Below are 22,428 nucleotides of genomic sequence, written 5' to 3'. Positions count from 1 at the left end.
TTTCCAACAAAACAGTTTAAACTTTTAAAAAAGTCAGATCTGACACCCTTCAATGCTGTCATTAACGGCAGTGTTGAATAGATGAGTGCGGGCAATTTCAGTACAGATTGAATACCCCCTGTGTGAGGTGTGACATCATAATGTCTCTCACAGTGCCATACAAAGAGAGTTGTGGAATCTATACAGTGGCAAAGGGCCTTATTCTAGTTCACTCTTTCTGACAAAATCCTTCTTAGATGGAAAAAACCATGTGCACTGCAGGGGGGCAGATGTAACATGTGCAGAGAGAGTTAGATTTGGGTGAGTTATTCTGTTTCTGTGCATGGTAAATACTGACTGCTTTATTTTTACACTGCAATATAGATCTCACTTTGAAGTAAACCCCTCCCAAATCTAATTCTCTGCACAAGTTACGTCTGCCCCACCTGCAGTGCACATGGTTTTGTCCATTTAAGAAGGATTTTGTTCGAAAGAGTGAACTAGATTAAGGCCCAATGTTCTGAGGATGCAACCACCAACTCATTCCTTAGGGCTGGGTAGGCGTTAGCACTGACATTCAGTGTTTATTGGCCAAAGCCTTTTCAGGTATACAAACATCTATCCCTTTTAGTACTGGTGCTTCAAAAGTAGGTTTCCAATGTTTTCCATTAGTTGTTACGAGTGTGGTGACACGTGATATGTGCAGTGTGACGCAGCGCATGTGAGAGTAGTATATGTTTGCTACATGCAGAACACAGATCACTGGAGAGATGCCCACACGGATGAATAGAGTACTGATGGTTCGTCACAATCTGGCCATATTGCCCATAACAAAAGGAAAGATAAGGTGTTAGTCTATGTGGCTAATGAGTCGTATAATACCCACATTACCCACTTTCCCTATGTTACCTCTTGTCACTGCACTAGCACTAAAGGTGCGTACACACGGGCTATAATCGCTGGCAATATGGTCGCTGAGCGACCATATTGCCAGTGATTGGAGTGTGCATTGGAGATAATTTGCCGGGTGCGTGCTCCCATTTTTAGCCACCTTATGATCGCAAGCTCCTGCGACCAGCTGATTCCCCCTGTGGCTCCCCCTGCAGAGGTTCCCTTTCATCAGCAACCATCTCTGGTCGCTGATGAAAAGGAGACACCGAGCAATATATTGCTGAGCAATACAGGTATATCGCCCCCGTGTGTACACAGCTTAAGTCCTATTTGCTTTCATGTTACATACAGCCAATTAATACTGAGTAATTGGTTAATGTTTTAGCAACCGCACACTAATTGTGTAGGTTACTAGATTCCTGTACATGCTCTGTTAATGGCAGCTCCCGTGACCTAATAAGTTAATTAGAGGAATTATTTTCACATTTAAAATTACATGAAAAGGAAAGGAAGAAAAAAATGTACAAACCTTTATTCAACTTAGCAGTTCTTATATAGATTACAAGAAACCTACTATTTAAATATATGTTGGTTACAGAAAAGGAAAACTAAAGACATTTTCAGCTTAGTCCTATTCATCCGGCGTTGCTCCACTAAGAATCAGATGATATTGTGTAAATTCCTTTAGTCAAAGCCCCGGGGTGCCACTGTATGCTTTATCCTGCAACTAGTAAAGGATGTGTTACTAGTTTGTGCTGGTAGATAGAAGTGGATAAACCCATCTAAACGAATTGATTCAATGCAAAATTTGTTTGGGAGCCCAAAACAGCCACATTTTCACACTTTTCAGCTTAATACCTCAGGAGACTGCAGGTTGGAAAATGCCCCCTCCCCGCCATAGCTATTCATGCTCGAGCAACAAATGAATTGCTTTTTCAAGCTCCACCTAGTGGCGGCCGTGGGGGAAAACATTTGAATTTCCCCAATGTTCGATGTATTTCACCAATAGGTATAGATCAGTGGTAGCCAACCCTAGCCCTCGAGAGCTACCAACAGTTCACATTTTCCAGACAACCTAGCTGCTGCAAAGCTGCACTCATTAATCACTGACACATTTTAAAAGATACACAGATGGAGCTAATTAGCTCACTTGTGATTCTGTGAGGAGACCTGCAAAACATGCACTGTTGGTAGCTCTCGAGGACTAGGGTTGGCTACCCCAGGTATAGATAGTGGTAACTAAAAATGGAACAGGGTAACACTGTACATAAAACTGCTCAAGTTTTGCAACAAACATAGAAATAATACATATTCTGCAAAGAACTGTATCATGTGATGTAAAGTGTGAAGCGTATAAATCAAGTTAGGGTACTTGTTTCCTAGAACGGCCACACCGATTTTGATTGGGTCGGAAAAATTGCGTCCATCGCATGCGACCAAATCGCATGCGATGCGACCGACTCGATGGACCCGATTTTTACATTGAATCAAATGTGAATAGGGTCCCTGGGACCCGATTTTACATTGGATTCAATGTAAAATTGTCCCCAGACCCTAATATTAACCCCCCTGGTGGCTCAAATGGCCCCATTGTGAACGGCATCCCACGATTGATGCCAACCCGAAGCGTTGGGAGCGTAGCGAGCCAGCGAGGGGCGGAGGTACGCGTCCTGCGACCTTTTCATACCCCTACTATCCACGTTGGCATGGAGTTGAGAATATAAAGTGTGGCGAGCGCAGCGAGCCACCGAGCCCGAAGCGTGGCGAGCGTCTCCTCGCCACGCTTCAGGCTCGCCACACTTTATATTCTCAACTCCACACCGACGTGGATAGTAGGGGTATGAAAAGGTCGGAGGACGCGTACCGCTGCCCCTCGCGGGCTCGCTACGCTCGCCAGGCTTCGGGTTGGCGTCAATCGTGGGGTGCCGCTCACAATGGGGGGGGGGGGGCATTAATTTATAGGCATGACGGGGGCATATACAATGAGAAATGGGCCATATTGGCCCATTTGCCATTGTTAGCTATGTAAAATGTGCTTAATCGCGTCCATCGCATCTTGTGCCATTATAATGGCACAAGATCGACGCGATGAACGCGATTACAATGTTAAAAATAATTTAACATTGAACCCTATGGCAAAATCGGGTCCATCACGTTGGTCGCGTCACGTGCCATGTTAATGCACGCAACCGACGCGATCAACGCGTTTTTGCCTTTGCCGGCAAAATGGACCTGATTTCAAAGGAAATCGGGTCCATCGCGTTAATCGTGTACCTTAAGTTAAGGTACACGATTACTCCCGATTGTGGCCGTGCTAGGAAACAAGTACCCAAGTTACTACTTTGTTTCTCTCCAAATTATCTCTCTCCAAGATCAGGTCCATAAATATTGGGACATTGACACAATTCTCATATTTTGGGATCTATACACCACCACAATGGATTTGAAATGAACCAAACAAGATGTGCTATAGCTACAGATTTTCAGCTGTAATTTGACGGTATTTACAGCCAAATCAGGTGAACGGTGTAGGAATTACAACGGTTTCTATATGTGCCTCCCACTTTTTAAGGGACCAAAAGTATTGGGACAAATTAAACAATCCTAAATCAAACTTTCACTTTTTAATACTTTGTTGCAAATCCTTTGCAATAAATTACAGCCTGAAGTCTGGAATGCATAGACATCACCAGAAGCTGGGTTTTATCCCTGGTTATGCTCTGCCAGACCATTACTGACAGTTTCCCTTCGGTTTTGTCTTCATTAAGTGAAATGCATGCTCACCCGGATTCAGTTCAGGTGATTGACTTGGCATTTGCATAACATTCCACTTATTTGCCTTAAAAACCCTTTGGTTGCTTTTGCTGCATGCTTCCATTGTCCATCTGCACTGTGAAGCACTGTCCAATGAAGCATTTGAATGAATATGAGCAGATAACATTGCCCGAAACACTTTAGAATTCATCCTTTAGCTTTTGTCAGCAGTCACATTATCAATAAATACAAGGGAACCAGTTCCATTGGAAGCCATACATGCCCACACGATGACACTACCGCCACCATGCTTTACTGATGAGGTGGTATGTTTTGGAACATGAGCAGTTCCTTCCTTTCCTTCTCCATACTCTTCTCTTCCCATCACTCTGGTAAAGTTGATCTTTGTCTCATCTGCCCATAGGATGTTGTTCCAGAACTGTAAAGGCTTTTTTAGATGTTGTTTGGAAAACTCTAATCTGGTCTTGCTATTTTGAAGGCTCACCAATGGTTTACATCTTGTGGTGAACCCTCTGTATTCCCACTTGTGATGTCTTTGTCACGAATCACAGTGCGTCTGCAGCCGTTACCTTCACGCTGGTCCACTCTTCGGCGCAGGCCTGTTGCCTGTGTCTCCTCTGGCTGTGGTCCATGGCGCAATGTCCCCTGTGACTCCTTGGGCCTTGTTCGGCATCCCATGCTGCATGGGTGCCGCCATGACACCTGCAGTCAGCTGACAAGCTGGACCAATCGGGCTGCCCACTGACCTGAACTCTGACCCGCACACCTGAGTCCTGAACCAAGATATTCACAGGTACTCCCTGGTTGTGATTGATGCTGCGACTTGCAGCCAACAAGACAGGCAAGGGGGATATAGGTCAGGCTTGTGGCCCTTCCTTCTTGCCTTTAAAACCCTGTGTGCTAAGTCTCCAGTGTCAGAAGTTCCTATGCTCCAGGCTATCCTGTTCTCCAGTGTTACCATCACCTGTGTCCTGCTGCTACCAATCTGGTTAACCCATCGTCTGCCAGTTACTCCTGCTTATTACATCTCAGCGGTTGAGTTGTATCCAGCCATCTCCAGCAGAGGTCACCGCTGGCCCCTTTGCTAACTACCCCCTACTGGCTCCCAGACTAGTCTCCTATATTGGCTCTCAGGCCAATTACAGGCTATTGCACGGTCATTGACTAAGACCATCAGTGTACTGACCATCGACAGCTACCATTGGCACCCTGGCCAAACATCTGCTACTGTGCTAAGTTAGAGACTATACCATCTGCGTCCTGGCTGTCAACATCTCCTAAAGGTCCCAGGCTGTCAACTACTATCTACAACTTCCAGAACATTGACATCAACACCCTCAGTTCCTAGACTGAATCTCTCAGCCTTATTATCTTTCTCAAGATTTTCAGTATTCAAGTTCCAGTATCCTCTGTACCAGCCAGCTCAGTACCAGAAGACCAGGGCAGGGGGCTGTGACCTGCTCGTCGGGCGCAGCTAAGTCCAGAGCTCCTTGTGGGGCTCCCTGGTTAAAACCACCGGCGAGTTAGACTCCACGCCCCTGTTTCTGGTCTCCGCCAACCCTCTGGTCTAGCTGTTCCCTGGTATAGAAACATACTGTAGAATTTGATGGCCGATAAGAACCCTTTTTTAAACATGTTACCTCAAACCATATTTAATCCTTATTTTTTTTGTAAGGATATCAATATGCCTATCCCAAGCAGGTTTAAATTGTTCTACTGTATTTGTCTCTACCACCTCTGATGGGAGGCTATTCCACTTATCTACTACTCTTTCTCTCTTTCAAATTTCCCCTGAATCTTCCTCCCTCTAGTTTCAGTGCATGTCCTCCTGTTCTGTTGCTCTTCTTCCTGTGAAGAATGTCTCCCACCTGTGTATCCCAGTGTATGTCCTTGTCATACATCAAACAACCCTGTTTCCAGCACCCTCCACTGGTCCACCCAGGTCACAGCCAGAAACACCGCAAACCCCTGTGCTGACAGTCTTCTCGCGATTGTTGACTTTGACATACATACACATACCTCCTGGAGAGTGTTCTTGATCTGGCCAACTGTTGTGAAGGGGTTTTTCTTCACCAGGGAAGTAATAATTCTGTCATCCATCACAGTTGTTTTCCGTGGTCCTCTTTTGGTGTTGCAGAGTTCTCCGATACGTTCTTTCTTTTTAATAATGTTCCAAACAGTTGATTTGGCCACACCTAATGTTTTTGCTATCTCTCTGATGGGTTGCTTTTGATTTTTCAGCCTAATAATGGCTTGCTTCACTGATAGTGACATCTCTTTCACCTGCGTAATTTATGATGAAATAACAAGGGAATAGCCCACATTAAATTACAATTAACTAAATAACATTAATTAAATTAAATAACATTAATTACATAACATTAAATCGCTTTCGAATCGATTGTCTCATTACTTTTGGTCCCTTAAAAAGTGGGAGGCACATATAGAAAACATTGTAATTCCTACACCGTTCACCTGATTTGGATGTAAATGCCCTCAAATTAAAGCTGAAAGTCTGCAGTTAAAGCATATCTTGTTTGGTTCATTTCAAATCAATTGTGGTGATGTATAGATCCCAAAAATATGAGTATTGTGTCGATGTCCCAATATTTATTGACCTGACTGTAGTTTTCCATTTCAGTACTGACTTTCTATTAAAATTGAAACAGCATAATGATAAATATAAACCATACAGAGCTTATTAATAGATGATGCAAGTTGAAAAGGCCTCATGATGTAAAGCTTTAACAAACCATATAATTGACTATTGCAGTTAAATCACAAATTTTTGGACATCTTCATACTTTCCCCATGTCGGATATCTGTACAGTATAATACATGCGTGCAGAGTTTTATATTCTTGTTCCTGTCAGCCACCCTCCTCTTCTGCAAAACACAAATAAACACAATCAGAAAATAAAATACATCTTTATTTAAAGACCTTTAAAGGCTTATATGACAGTTAAATTCTAATTTGGGAAAATGTGTGGAAAAATACATTGGACATCTTTTTTTGTTAAATGCAACCTCCCAACTCCTCTCTGCTTCCTGCAGTAAGGTGCTATGTATATATATATATATATATATATATATATATATATATATATATATATATATATATATATATATATATATATATGCATTGGCTCTGATATCCTGGTGCTCAGCATGCCACCGGTCAGATTCCCTGCTTTTATGCGATCAGAAGTACACATTGCCCCATAATCGTGCCTTATTTCATTTTGTAAACCATAGTGGTGCCCTAGTTAATGTTATGCCCCATAGTGCATAGTAGTAGTAGCGTGCGGGTTTTCCTGCATATCAAAATGCGGTAAAAATCCCGTTATTGGAGTTTTTACAGCATTTTGAAATAAGGCACTATTATGGGGCATAAAATATACTAGGGTACGATTATGGGCCACACAATTAACAACTGCTGTAGAGAGGTGTCTATCTAGCAGCACTGGGACAGGGGCCTTTTCATAGTGTTGCTATGGGGCCCACAAAATTCTGGTGATGCCCCTGACAGTGCCTATACAAGGGAATGTAGCAAAGGAGGAGCTAACTCTTTCCATTCAGCTCTCATTATTAATTTTTCATTCACTTTGTTAGGCTTTTATAAATAACTAGGTGATTCATCGCGCCCTACGGGCGCTCTTCACACCGGCGTAGGGGGCTACGCCCCTTAATTTGTGAACGTTTGTATTGTGAGAAATATGGTTAGAATTGTATGAAAGCTGCCTGTATTGCAGCTTCTGCCAGTGGGTGAGGGTCCAGCGTGGCAGCACAGGAGTACAGGACGGTGGCCCTGAGTCAGTATCTCCTCCTACTGGGTGGGAGTTAGGGTGCATGAGAGCAGGAGGCTGGGATATGAGGCATAATATGGGTATGTGGGCAACACAGCGTCAGCGATTACCCAGTGGTGGAAGTTACGGTTCAGGAGAGCAGGAAGCTGGGTAGTGATAGGGGTGTGTGGGCATACGGGGGACTAAAGAGGGTGGGGGACACTGTGCAGCTTCTGCCAGTGGGTGAGGGTCCAGCGTGGCAGCACAGGAGTACAGGACGGTGGCCCTGAGTCAGTGTCTCCTCCGACTGGGTGGGAGTTAGGGTGCATGAGAGCAGGAGGCTGGGCGGTAAAGCATGATAGGGGAATGTGGGCAACACAGGGTGAGCGCGTCCCCACTGGGCGGAAGTTTGAAACTTGATCGGTTCTCCTTTGCCATCGTTGTAGGGAAACCATCTTGTCCTCCCACATTGATGGCAAAAGTATTCAACATCGGCCATAAACCATCGATTATTTGAAATCATTGATGGTCGATGGGCATCCCTAGAACTGGAGGAGGGTGGGGGACAGTATGCAGCTATCAGCAGTGGGTGAGCGTCTCCTCCCACTGGGAGGGAGTGAGCGTGCATGAGAGCAGGAGGCTGTATAATAGTGGTATGTGGGCAAGACATTGATAAAAGTTGTGGCGCTAGTGCAGAGGGCAGTGGGGAAACCTGCAGTGCGGCAGCCAGGGCCGGATTTCCCACCTAGGGGCGGTACCTGCTTGTGGCGGTACAGGATCCCCCATTGTCACGGGGGTACGTGAAATGCGGGAGCGGGGTCGCGGTGGTCCGCTGGGGGGGGTGGAATTGCCGGAAGGGGGTCTGCAAATTGCGGGAGGGGGTGGTGTGCGGGGATCCGCGATTAGCGGGAGGGGGCGGGGATCCGTAAATCGCGGGGGGGCTTATATCGTGGGAAGGGGGGTCCGCAAATTGCGGGAGGGGGGTTGTCGAGGTTAGTGAATTGCGTGAGGGGGGGTTGTGGAGGTCCGTGAATTGCGGGAGGGGCGCGGGGGGTGCCGTAAGTCAAGGGGGGGGGGCGCTGGGGGGTGGTGCGGGGGTCCGTGAATCGCGGGAGGGGTCATAAATCGCAGGAGGGGGGGTCGTGGGGGGCTGCGAATCGCAGGAGGGGGGGTGTGGGGGGGTGCCGTGAATTGCATAAGGGGGGCGTGAATCAAGGGAGGGTGGGCGCAGGGGGGTGGTGCGGGGGTCCGTGAATCGCGGGAGGGGGGTCTCGGAGGGCTGCGAATCGCAGGAAGGGGGGTGTGGGGGTGTGCAGTGAATTGCGTGAGGGGGGCATGAATCGTGGGAGGGGGGGGTCCCCGAAACACGGGAGGGGGTCTGCAAATTGCGGGAGGGGGCGCTGGAGGTGGTGTGTGAATTACGGGGCGGCCGCAAATCGCAAAAGGTGCCGAGGGGGTCCGCAAATCACGGGAGGGGGGCACTACGGGGGGTTCCGTGAATCGCGGGAGAGGGCGGGGGTCCGCGAATTGCGGGAGGTGGGGGGTCGCAAATCGCAGTAGGGGGAGTGCCGTGAAGCACGGGAGGGGGGGTCGCGGGGGGCCCTTTTAATGCCGGGAGAGGGGGTCGCGGGGGTCCCACAAATCGCAGGGGGGGGGTCGCGGGGGTCCTGCGAATCGCGTGAGGGGGGGTCGCGGGGGTCCTGGCAGAGGGTAGGGATGTGCAGGAGTAATGGTGGATGGTGGCTGTGGAGTAATGGTGGGCGTGTACTGTAGCCCTGGCTGGGCGGGGGGAGGTGATGTCAAGGGGGTGGAACGTTATACACATGAAAATGTTCTACACCGGAACGTTCTACACAGGGGTTGAGTGACAGATCTGGCTAAATATATAAGAGATACATGAAAATAAATGTGATCTATTAATACATTAAAAGAAGCTGCAAAAAGTAAATGATTGTAACCTTTGTTTTGGATCTTAAAATCCTCTGGCAGTAAACTATCCTGCCTGTTTCCTAGTACGAAGGCAAGAAATGAGAGAATGAGGGCATCCATGACGGCAATAATAGCAAGAATGTAGGCCCAGCGTACTGTGCAGGCTCCCAGTGAGTATTTGTCTGTCTTGTCTCCACACATACGCTTCACTTCTGCAGAGTCCCAACCATCCGGATAAATGAGACACCCAATCATTATGCCAGCTGCTGCAAGGAAAAACAAGAACTTGGAACGTGGAAGTAGTGATGACATGCACAACAAACTTACAGCCAAACTGAAATGTATAATACCTGAAGCCAACTGCATCCATGCGCAGATTTTGTATACCGTGGCCGAATTGCAGAAGAAGAAAAGGCTAAAGCACAACATGGAGCCCACCACCAGAAACATGGACACTCCAATAAAAAACATAGCAGTCTTGAAAGCTCCAGAAGGTATGCTTTCGAAGTCTAAAGCGCTGCCTTTGCAGATGAGCTCTGAGGTCAGGGCATTGCCTATGCAATAACTGAACAGTCCAAAATAACCTGCTTGAGGCGTGTTTAAACTGTCTCCAATCCAATATGGCTGGATGAATACTTCCACCATGACGATAGAAAAGCATATAGTAAATACTGCCCATAGGACTCCGATGGCACGGGCATTACGTACATAGTTGGTGTGATAGATCTTGGCTGCTTCTTGTGCTGGCAACAGCTGGGCCATTGTGGTCTGACGTGAGCGGAGTCCTTAAGCACAAACCTTTAATAGCAGATTATAAAGTCAGTTCAGTGATTATAGTACAAGGAAAGGCATTAGAAACAATGTCCTGAGAATGTATAAACTACACCACTCAACTTTACTGTCAGACAATGTAATACTTACTAGGGGTCCTATATTGGGCACAGTACACATTCTTAAGGTGCCCATACACTAGTAAGATTTATCTGCAGATCTGTCTGGTTGGAACAAAAACATGGTTATGGATGAGTGACAGTTTGTCAGTTTTCCAGCATTTCCAAGCAAATGGTCAACTGTCATTTGCTCTCATCCATAACCATGTTTTTGTTCCAACCAGACAGATCTGCAGATAAATCTGCGTGTGTATGGCCACCTTAAGTCTAAAGGATTCTTCAGTCATCATAATTTTACTAGCAAACTTACTAAAATAATGTTTGTCTGAGATGTGTACCTCATATCTTATAAACTGGTTAAGCAGGACAATCATATATTTCCTTATTTGTAATGCAGAAGAAAAATGAAGAAAGAATTCTTGGAATACTGTGTAGGTGACACCAGGCCATAATTACAACACTCATAGTAAGCTAATGTGAAAGAAATGTTATCAGATTGACGTGGAACAAACTAAATGCATTCTATTGGAATATCATTGTGAAACTTAAGCTGGGTACACATATGTACAATTTCATTTTTCTTGCGACCGTTCGTTCGACCGAATACACGTTCGACCGTCCAAAACATACGACCGTTCTGTGCGTACACATATGTACAATTTTACTTGCGACGTCCGATGTACTCCCGTCCAAACAATCGCAAGAAGAAGTATATGAGAGACCCTGTAACCCTTTGCCTGCTGTTTTAACTAATGTGTGTTTAATGCCTCACTGCCCAACACTTTAGAGGCATCACTTTAAGACATTAATCAATGTTGAAGTTTTAATAGTGTGTTATGGTGGGGGCGTGGCCTGAACGGGAACGCAGGTAGTCAAGTATTCCTTAGCTCCTGCTCCCAACCCACGTTTTCTTGCCAAAAAGCCCTCCTTCCCAGGAAAATAAAAGGTTCAGCACCCCTTGCCCCGCTTACCGACACAACAGAGAGCAGGTGGAGTCGCGCTGCGGAGCCGGGGGACACAGTTCTGTGTCTCTGCAGGTTGCGGCCTTCTCCCCCACTGAAGCCGGGACCTCTGGTGCTGCCTCTGGCCGGGTTTCAGGCTCCAGGACGGAGGTGACGCGCGCCCACCTGGTTTGAGCGGAGGGGGAACTGTACAGCGCTCACTAGCGCCGGAGCTCATCTCCCTGAGTCTCCCCCAAGACTGGACTGCCTGGCGCTGGGGGATTGAAGGTGAGGAGACTCCATAGCTATCGCCCCTGACCTTCCTCTCCTGCTGCGGCGGCCATCTTGCGTCCATTAAAGACGCTGCTCTGCACACACAGTCACTCACAGCTGAGGTCTGGTGCCTGCTCCCCTCCTGCCTGCAGCCCCCCACGGACATCCTAGCCCTCGGACAGTGCCCTTAGCCCACATACAGCCCCCCTGCAGCTCTACACAAAATAATAGAAGTAAAAAAAAAAAAAAAAAAAAAATTCTATATAAAAAAAAAAAAAAAAAACGAAAAAAAAAGAGAGTGCCAAAGCCATTGGGCTATATAGTGCTCACCTTCACTGCACCCGATCTTCAGGGGCTTAAGGAGAGTGTGCAGGCCAAGAGTTGGGGCACTGGAGGGGTAAATATACCCACTGATCACTGCTCAGATCAAGGCTACACCATCTTTGCACCTAGAGCTCCACCTTGTGGCTATTTGTGTTATTACACCTATGCTTACTGGGATGATGGACATATATCCCCACTGTCTATGCTAGAGTATCCCAACATGCTCACTTAGTTTCTCTATTGTCTCCTGCCTCCCAAATCTAATACGTTATGATCTGATACCAAAGCTCTGTTTGGATCCGCCCATTCTTCATACGCTACCACTTTCAGCACTTCTCATGGTCCGTGCAATTTAATATGCCTGCCAAACGAAGTAAAGCGTCCAAGCCTATTCCGCAGATTCCATTCTTCAAAGCCTCCCCCCACAGCTCTCGACCTAAAAATTCTGTGAATATCCCTGTCAAGTCTGACTCTCCAGCCTCACACGATATGGCGGTGTCACCCCCTGTTGCAACACCCAGCCCAACTTCTGTTCAGGTTAGAGACACTGACGCTCTTACGGTTGGCACCCTGAAGCTCTTATTTGAAAGTTTCAAGAATGACGTCACAGCAGAAATCCGAGCTGCGGTGCAGGACTGTCAACAGGCAGTGAACGAACTGGGTACGCGCACAGATCTTCTTGAGACCAAGATGGAGGAGGTTGTCGGCTCGCATAATGGGTTGATAGATTCACACGACTCCCTTGAAGCAGAAGTCAACTTGCTAAGGGACAAAGTTGCGGATTTAGAGGACAGGTCCCGGCGGTGTAATCTAAAGCTGAGGGGTGTTCCGGAAACTGTTTCTAATAGCAGCTTGCACGACTATGCCATGGATCTGTTCAGGAAACTCCTCCCCCTTGTTTCATCAGCAGATCTCCTAATTGATAGGATACACAGACTGCCGAAAGCTCGCGCTGCCCCGAATAGTGCACCTAGAGATGTGCTTATGAAAATGCACTACTTTCACATCAAGGAAGCACTACTGAAAGCGGCAAGACCTTCGGCTGAATCATCGCCTCTGCTTGGGGATCTTCAACTATTTGGTGACCTATCGGCAGCCACCCTTCTCAAACGACGATCCTTCCAGCCAATCACTTCGGTTCTCAGAAAGGCCAACATCCCCTATCGTTGGGGATTCCCTACAAAGTTGCTGGTATCACGGGAAGGCTCCACTATTGCTATCCTCAACGCTGAAGCTGGGATGAAAATTCTAGCCTCTTGAAACATTTCCATTGCTACTGCCGGCCCCTCCCCCCCACGTCGACTCCAGCAGGACTGGTCGGTGGTGGGGTGAGGTGAGACAACAATTGCTTTTGTGTCCTATAGCTATATGTCATATGTTGCGCTCTATCCAGTGCTCCTAACGCAAAATACTTTCCCACAGTCCCAGTTATACAATTTAGTTATATAACACTCCCTCTGTTGAAGTAAAGTTTTGGTATGATGGGGCTGCTGTGGATGCTGGATAGACCTCTCTGTGTTAACCGTTGGTTTGCGTTTTCTGCGGGCTAGCTATATTCAGAATAAAAGAGAGGAGGGGAGGAAAAAAGAAAGGTCTCTATACCTGCGGAACTTTCTCTTTTCCATATACTTCTGTCTGAGACCTAAAGCATAGTTAAATGTGCTTCATGTTTGAGCACAGAGACCTCTTTACATAGTTGTTTACATAGTTATATATACTCTTTCCCGTATTACATACAATTCAGGATATTCCACTCAATGTGGGTTGTAATGTGGTTCTGTTTAATCCTAGTATTTCTCTCCCAAAGTTTTGGTACCTAACTTAAGGGGAATCCCTTCCCTCTGTTGAGGGAGGTAGGAGACTGGCCGCTACCCCCCTTGTAGTTTCAATACCCGACCACCTGTTAGAGATGGTTGGCTTGGATCCCTCTCGGGATCAAGTATTATTTTTTCTATATTTTGTTTATCTTTCATTTATTTTAGTTTCTTTTTATGTTATGTATTTTGTTTTCTATGCTCTCTACTATGCAGATACATGGTACAGGTCAGGTGACTACTCATCCTTACAAAAAATAACTACCACCATCTATCCCCCTGTATTAGAATATGGTTAAGATAGTATCACTAAATGCAAAGGGATTAAATTCCCCCCAAAAAAGGAAGCTGGCCCTTAATTATTTTCACAAACTGAAAGCCCAAGTGGTTGCACTTCAAGAGACCCACTTCAATAAACAATCCCCCCCCCTTTTTACTGATTCTAGATACCCCCATTGCTATACTGCCAATGGACCGTGTAAGAAAGCGGGAGTAGCACTCCTCTTTGCTCGTCAATGCCCGTTTGTTTTGACCTCCCAGCACGCTGACCCTGAGGGGAGATTCTTGATTTTGACAGGTAAACTAGACAATGTTGAGGTGACCCTTGCCTCCTGCTATGCCCCAAACTCTAAGCAGGTGTCCTTCTGCAGAAAATTCCTTGACACCCTACAGAAGCAGAGTAAGGGAGCTTTATTAATCTTAGGTGACTTCAATATGGTCCTAGATCCTATCTTAGACAAGTCTAGATCGCTACAACACAAAAGTCTACCTAGACAACTTGACAGTTCGACACGGTTTCGCTCCTTATTAGCGGAATATGAGCTCTACGATCTGTGGAGGGCTAAACACCCTTCTGAACGTGACTACACGTTCTACTCGCATGTCCATGGTTCATATTCCCGCATAGATTTAGCACTGGTTGACAGATGGACCTTACCTACGGTAAGGAGAGTTGACATACTACCGATTAGCTGGTCTGATCACTCCCCATTAGCGATTTTGTGGCAGGTGGATAAATGTAAAGTTTCCCCAGGACCTTGGAGGATGAATACACTCATGTTAAATCAGCCTCTGGCCCAAAAAGCATTACAGGAGTCCTTAGAGGTTTTCACTGCTACGAATAGTGTTGAGGACACATCTATTTTCGTACACTGGTGTGCTCTAAAGGCTGTTCTGAGGGGTTCGTCGTTACAAATTGCAGCCAGGCTCAAAAGAGAACATAATCAGAGGCTTGCTAGTGCGGAGCAAGAGGCTGCTACTTTAGAAGCAGCCCATAAGGCTGAGCCCTCTAATAAATCTTTATTTAACAAACTACTAGCAGCTAGAGAAAAGGTCAACTCCTTCTCACTAGCGGAGGTGCACCGTAACATACACCGGCTCCACCAGAAGTATTATACTTTAGGAAATAAACCAGGGCGCCTACTGGCGCGTAAACTCCGAGGCCGTAGGGCTAAAGATCGGATCCACGCCATACACACCTCTAAAGGTGTTAAGGTTTCTGACCCCACAGAAATTGCGGATGCCTTTGCTGAGTACTACTCGCATCTCTATAATTTAAAAAATGACCCGGATACCCCCCAACCAACCATTCCTGACATAAACAATTTCCTTCAGAGCCTGTCCCTCCCTGCACTTGACTCGAGTGCCCGAGACTTAATTAACTCGCCGTGGACGCTGAGTGAAGTCGAGAAAGCCATAGATTCTCTTCCCCTAGATAAAGCTCCAGGCCCTGATGGCTACCCTTCCAACTTTTATAAGAAATTTAAAGCTAAGATTGCCCCAATACTTGTCGCGGTTTTTAATGAAGCCTCATCCACGACAACGTTCCCTAAAGAGATGCTTGAGGCCCGTATAATTACTATTGTTAAACCTGGTAAATCTCCCACTAATGTACAAAATTACCGCCCCATAGCCCTCCTTAATGTTGATATAAAACTATTTGCCAAGCTGATAGCTACTCGAATATCCCCCTTATTACCTAGTCTAATCAACCCTGATCAAGTAGGATTTGTGGTAGGTAGGCAGGCATCGGATAACACCCGAAGAGTTATTAATGTCATAGAATTCTGCCACACCCGTAAACACCCTCTATTAGTGCTTTCACTCGATGCAGAAAAAGCCTTTGACAGGCTTCACTGGGGCTACTTGCGTTCCACTTTACATCATTTTGGTTTCTCGGGTAGAATACTTAGCTCTATCTTGGCCCTGTATTCCCTCCCAAATGCCAGAGTGTTTACGAATGGATGTTCCTCCTCCCAATTCGATATTACAAACGGCACCCGTCAGGGCTGCCCCCTCTCCCCCCTAATTTTTGCGTTAGCAATAGAGCCCCTGGCTGAGTGTATACGTTCCCAAGCCCATATCCAAGGTCCTCTCATAGGTGGGGTCGACCACAAAATCAGCTTATTTGCGGATGACGTGCTAGTGTGTCTTGAGGATCCTGAATCCTCTCTTCCCCACTTACATAACATCCTTGATGCTTACACTAAAATCTCCTACTACAAATTGAACACCACCAAGACCGAAGCTTTTCCTCTTAACGTGCCAGACAGTGTGTTAATACGCCTGAAAGACAAATTTAAATATATCTGGAAAGACAAATCGATTAAATACCTTGGGATTAATTTGGCTAGGGACTGTGACATTATAAACCTAAATTATGACCCTCTGTTACGCGCTTTCAACACCCTTACTAAAGAATGGATGATGCAGGAGGTGTCTTGGGTTGGTCGAATAGCTGCAGCAAAAATGGTACTCCTACCCAAGTTAATGTATTTGTTTCGGACTATTCCTCGACCCTTTCCATCTGCGATATGCAGCAAATTCAATAAGTTACTGTCCTCTTATATCTGGAGAGGAGCTAAACCCAAAATAGCGAAAACCACCCTATCCTTCTCGAAAATAGACGGTGGCCTAGCATACCCAAATCTAGAAAAATATCACTCTGCGTGTATATTAAATCAAGCGAGGGATTGGCACATGAGGAATTGTGTCAAACCCTGGGTGGCAGTTGAAAGAGCCGCTGTGTATCCTCTTGACCTCCCTGAATTATTTAGACTGCCTCCAACAGCTGCCACATCTAAAAGTAGTACGTGTAAAGCTGTTCATACTACACTCCTCATATGGCATAGGTTGGTTGCCTCTAGTGCCAACATCTCACTGCCATCTCCTCAGTTAGCATTGAAAACCATCGCAAATCTAATCCCAGACCTCAGTGTAGACTCTTGGGGGGCCCTAGGATTATTATCTCTGAATGACATTCTCGACGATGGAACAGTAGTTCCCTTTTCCCGTCTACAATCACAATACCATGTCCCAAAACAGGACTTCTATAAGTACTTACAGATTAGGCATTGGCTTAGTAGCTGCCTTCCCAAACCCCCCGCCCAGCTTTCGGTACCTAAAATACTACTAGCTCTCATTGAAACCTCAGCCACAAAAGGTGGTATCACCCGCTGGTATAAATATCTGATTTCCAACTGTCTGAAAAGTAAGTTCCCTTCTCAACACCGATGGGAGAGGGATTTGCCAAACGTCTTTTCAGATGAGGTGTGGAAATTTGTTTTCCACTCATGCTTCAAGATTTCTAAATGCATCAACCACGTGGAGATGTACTATAAATTGGTCCATAGGGCCTATCTTACCCCAGACCGACTGCATCAGTTTTGGCCTTCCGTCTCCGCCCAGTGCTGGAGAGGTTGTGGCTCAGTTGGAGACATTCTGCATGTTTTTTGGTCGTGCCCAGTTTTACATTCCTTATGGAAGGAAATATTTCTCCTTAGCTCCAATGTATTAAAACACTCTGTACATATGGACCCTCTTATTGCTCTCTTCCACTACTGCCCAGGGGTGTTTTCTAGCAGCGATAATTACCTCCTTGGCCATATTCTGATCGCGGCTAAAGCCTCTATCGCCCAGTTCTGGAAATCACCCGACATACCAAACATCCATATGATTGAAAACAAGATCCATAAACACTTCCTCTTTGAGACATCAGATGTGGTATATTCCTCCAAGGCATCTTCCATCCACTTCAAATGGAACAGTTGGAGGGAATACAGGGAAAGAACAGGCCAGCCATGTACCCGTAATGCCCTTATAGACCTATCTATACTGGATTCGCCTGGGCAAAATCCCAGTTCTGATCATTAATTGCTGTGAGCAACCCGAACCGGTCCTTTCCCTGTTTTCTGCATAACCTGTGTCCTATAATAGAGTCCCTTTACTTATTCTTCGCCTTTATTCAATATACTCTAGTCAACCTGACATGCCCTAGTCTACAGTTGATACCTGTTATGTCGTAACACCTATGTGCATATGTATATATATATTTATATATTTTTTTTTTTTTTTTTTTTTGTATGCAATTATTTCTTTTCTTTTCCCTCTGTTTTTGTTGTTTGATTTGTACTCTTTATTTGAATTTGTAAAATCAATAAAAATTTAATATTAAAAAAAAAAAAATAGTGTGTTATGGTGCCCTGCAAAGAGCTTCCAGCACACTCTATTAAAACTTCAACATTGATTAATGTCTTAAAGTGATGCCTCTAAAGTGTTGGGCAGTGAGGCATTAAACACACATTAGTTAAAACAGCAGGCAAAGGGTTACAGGGTCTCTCATAATGCAGCATACCACCGTGCTTTGTCAAACTGTCAAGCATATCGATCGAACATGCGTACACACTTCACTTTTGTTCCGATATGGAGCCGTCCTGTCGGATGAAATATTAAGCAGCAAAGAACCTTCGACCGACCGACCGTGGACGGCCAAGAGCGTTTTTGGCCGTTTATCGATCGCACAGCAGCAATTGGGACAGCGTACACACCTATACAATCGAACGGCCGTTTGCCCCCAGATTGGAAGAACGGCCCGACGATTGTATATATGTGTACCTAGCTTAAGTAATGTGACAGACAATAGTCTGCATGATATATTATGAAACCAAAAACAGCACCAAGAGATATACTTCGGTGGTTAGAAAGTCAGAACTTGATAGACTCAAGAAGACAGATGGATATTGTTCACTGGTAAATTGTCCAGATGCCAAACTCAATATTGTTATAAATAGTGGACTACTTAGAAAATAACACTAATAGTTGTGTATTGTACAGCAATAGTTGTGTATATTACAGAATACAAAGTTGCTGGAATCTTGTAGTGCTACAATTTGTTTATGCAACAGTAAGATAAGATCATTTTAAAAGATTGTGCCATCAACAAATCATATGGACGTTTATAATTTAATCCTTACATAGAGATGGATATGATAACTTATTATAACTAAATGCATCTTTGATTAAAGATACTGTATAGTTTCTTGGTTACTTGTTTCCTAGAACGGCGCCCACTAAGCGATTTGCTTAGTGGGCTATTCAATATACAGATATAATCTAATGGTACCCACACACATGTGCAAATTGATCTTTTTAGTTCAAATCGCATCGTGTTTATTTGCCTTTGCGATGCGCACTACGGTTAGTCATTAGCGCAAGGCAAAATAGTATGTGCATGCGGGTATTTAATTAATTAAAGCACCCTTTTATTGACTATTGTAGTATAGTCAAAATCAGGTGTAGTTTAAATTGCACAGTGTATACAGTCCAAATTGCATAGCTCACACTGTATAGGCTCAAATTGCACCTAACACACATCTCACCATGGACAAGATGTACTAAGGTTGGAAAAGTGATACAATTTAGATAGAAAAATGACAGTTGGGAGCTGGGTTATCAAACAGCCTGTAGCATGGCAGTTAGAACTTGATTGGGTGGTAGTTTATCACTCTCCATTTTATCACTTTTCAAGCTTAGTTCATCTGCCCCAGTGTGTGGAAACCATAAGCCCTACAAAAAAGATGTATGTTGATTGTATAATTACATGGTCACATGATGTGTCCTAGGCAGTTATCTTCGTAGAGCCAGACACTTGTGTCTACACGTCCCCTAAGCAATGCATACATCAATTGATCATATGAGCAGGTAAACCAGAGTTTGAAGATAATCAGTGGTGTAACTACAATTGGGGCGCCCCTCCCCACTAAAATTTGTGCGCTCCCATCCCCACTTACTCGCTCACCGCTGCATCTTCTGCCGCTCTGGCGATCCATTACGGATGTCACATACAAAATGGAGCAGGAGCACCGGGACTCTGCAGACAGCAGAGATTCGGCGGTGGCCTTATTAACAATAGCTTCGCAGACCCAGCGGCCCCCAAACTTACCTAGCGTCTCCAAGTGACTTATACGCCACTTATTTGTGTGTGATATGAGCTAATCTGTTTGCAGACATTTAAGGTGTAAATTCTTTGTATAGAATAATTTAGCAAATCCTATGTCTCAGTGTATCTGAATATAGGTGTATTATGGCAGGAAGCCCACTAATAGGATTGAACACACTGGATCAGATAATCGTGCATTGTTTCCCAACGATCACACACCTTCCAGCGTACCAAGATGCCTGAAATTCTTCCAACTGTCACCAAAACCTCATCAGAGACAAAGCTTAAATACTCCACAGCTGTAATGACTGACACTCTACACACAGAACAGAAGCACATCCCCACATCACTGACAGAAACATTTTAAAATGTCTACATAATGTGCCAAACTGATATCAATCCTCACCAAAGATGAATGGTGCAATGATGATCTGACATGAACAGGACTCTTTTTTTCCCCCTTATTCTGTATCCGTGTCACCAGCATACAAGTACTTTGTAATAACAGGGACCACTTTATAAGATAGATATACCACACATGGGTGTGAAGTCATGCTATGAAATACCCACATCTTGAGTGGTTATACAGTCGGCCTACAGCAGCATATATGGTTGTTCTTGAAGAAGAATGTGGCTAATTTGAAAAGTTGCTGTTTGCACGATAAACACATGGTTTTACTGCATCTAATCTTGGCTAATCCTTATTAAGAGTAATAGACTCTATCAACCGGACATTGTATTTTCTATATTTATTTATATTTTGAGTCAGTGACTGGATATATCTATTTGCATGAAGCCGGATACTGCAGCTAGTGTGTGTATGTATGTATGTATGTATGTATGTATATATATATATATATATGTATGTATGTATGTATGTATGTATGTATGTATATATATATATATATATATATATATATATATATATATATATATATCTCAATTTGAAGACTGGCACTCGTCCCAGCTGTCCAGGGGTTACTTGGCCCAGGTGCCTTCCTAGTTCTCTCAGCTGAAAGAACTGTGTACATACAATGGCAATGGCGGCACTCACAGGACGTCTGAAGATAACGGTAAATAAATCCACACAGGGACCCGCTGCTGAGGTTCAACGTTTCAGTCTTGTTCAGACTTTTATCAAGAACAGCCTCTGTTCTTGATAAAAGTCTGAACAAGACTGAAACGTTGAACCTCAGCAGCGGGTCCCTGTGTGGATTTATTTACCGTTATCTTCAGACGTCCTGTGAGTGCCGCCATTGCCATTGTATGTATATATATATATATATATATATATATATATATATATATATATATATATATATATATATATATATATATATATATATATATTACAGAAAAAGGCACGTAAAAGTAATTGTAAAATATGATCATTTTACTTTAGAATTAATTGAATGTATTCTCTAGCAAAATGCCCTGGGGTCCAGCATTCTCTTTATAAGATTGACATATTCGAAATAAAATCATTTTTTTGCATTTTTATAGATATATATACATCTATTTTTTTATATATATATTCTTAAAATTAATATTGTAAATTAGAGGATTTATCGAAAAATGGCTGGTTTGATATAGTGTATATATCGATCATATATATTATCAACATCAATTTACCTAGAACCAAAAAAGTTTAGAATCATTACACCACCCTTCACAGGTGCACTCAGGATCATACAAGGGCAGTGCTGGGAACACTGGATCCTATTTTCCTTATATTTCAGCAATATTCCAATGGGGTGTACCAGCAATAAAATCTAACTGGCCAGAACCACTTCATAAATGTAACAAAGGACAAGTCTGCAGAAAAGATGCAAATGATAAAATAGAGCAATATGATCTATTGGTACAATATGCTCCATTAAATGATACAGAAGATATAAGACAATAACGCTACACTCCCAGCTGTGGGAGATATGGGAGAGTCCAAAGAACACAACTGCTGCTGCTGCTAGATGGCTTGTAGGGCATGCTGGGACTGTCGTTCCTACACTGGAGACCAAGAGCATGCTTATTGCTGGTACAACATGTTAACTTTTATGCATCCATCTCTAAAAGATTAATATCTGAACATATAATTATATCCATTGGTTAAACTGCCACTATTAATGGGTCATAAGACTAACCTTAGGGTATGTTCACGATCCACACTGCTAAACCCTTTGTAGCCGAATACAACAGAGATGTAAGGTAGAGACTCAGAAACAGAACTCCAGTTGGAAACAGAATGCAGCGATGTGACTTTAAAACTGAAATTTAAGAGGATGACATTGCTAGTTGCATGGTGTCATGTTATACGGTCTACATTATTCATGCTAACCTGGTGTACTGTGTCCTCTCTATGTTCTTCTATCCTAGTGTGGGAGGTGAGAGTTTACATGCATCCCCCTTCATCTGGTGCATTATGGGGATGTAGGTAATCTCCTTACCACTGATTCTTTGAGTTTAATATTGTCTAAAGCCAATGAATTAGATGGGATTGCAAGATGTGTGTAACAGTACCTAACTGCTTTGCTTCCTTATGGGAAAATGTTTTGAGAACATTTGTTTTTTTTGTACAGAAAAAAAAAAAAATTCAAAGCAATATATATATAT

General features: G+C 44.3%; 1 protein-coding gene across 3 annotated transcripts; it reads right to left on the bottom strand.

Moving 5' to 3' along the window:
• Window positions 1–1,385: 1,385 nt before the first annotated feature.
• LHFPL5 (LHFPL tetraspan subfamily member 5) lies at window positions 1,386–22,165 on the bottom strand. 3 transcript variants are annotated; one of them, XR_014469739.1, is made up of 5 exons: window positions 21,960–22,165; window positions 9,710–10,157; window positions 9,389–9,625; window positions 6,450–6,531; window positions 1,386–1,597 (listed from the first exon to the last, which is right to left on the bottom strand). XR_014469739.1 is itself a non-coding variant. In XM_083168843.1 (4 exons), exons 2-4 carry the CDS (start codon window positions 10,119–10,121, stop codon window positions 6,515–6,517), a joined length of 666 nt encoding a protein of 221 aa, XP_083024969.1. In that variant the 5' UTR covers window positions 10,122–10,157; window positions 21,960–22,165; the 3' UTR covers window positions 6,127–6,514. The 3 variants fall into 3 exon arrangements, 2 of the variants coding, with proteins under 2 accessions (XP_083024969.1, XP_083024970.1); XM_083168843.1 differs by lacking the exon at window positions 1,386–1,597 and having other exon boundaries at window positions 6,127–6,531; XM_083168844.1 differs by lacking the exons at window positions 1,386–1,597; window positions 21,960–22,165 and having other exon boundaries at window positions 6,127–6,531; window positions 9,710–10,257.
• Between the last annotated feature and the right edge of the window lie 263 nt (window positions 22,166–22,428).

The sequence above is a fragment of the Crinia signifera genome, chromosome 2 (genome assembly GCF_055691185.1).
Source record: "Crinia signifera chromosome 2, ASM5569118v1, whole genome shotgun sequence".
NCBI lineage: Eukaryota > Metazoa > Chordata > Amphibia > Anura > Myobatrachidae > Crinia > Crinia signifera.
The sequence above is the reverse complement of the archived record's forward strand: the minus strand, read 5'-3'. Positions and strand labels throughout refer to the sequence as shown.

Coding starts and splice junctions, on each gene's coding strand:
- LHFPL5 (XM_083168843.1), bottom strand. CDS start 10,121: ATGGCCCAGCTGTTGCCAGCACAAGAAGCAGCCAAGATCTATCACACC. Junction 9,626..9,709: donor ATGGATGCAGTTGGCTTCAG/GTATTATACATT, acceptor TTTTCCTTGCAG/CAGCTGGCATAATGATTGGG.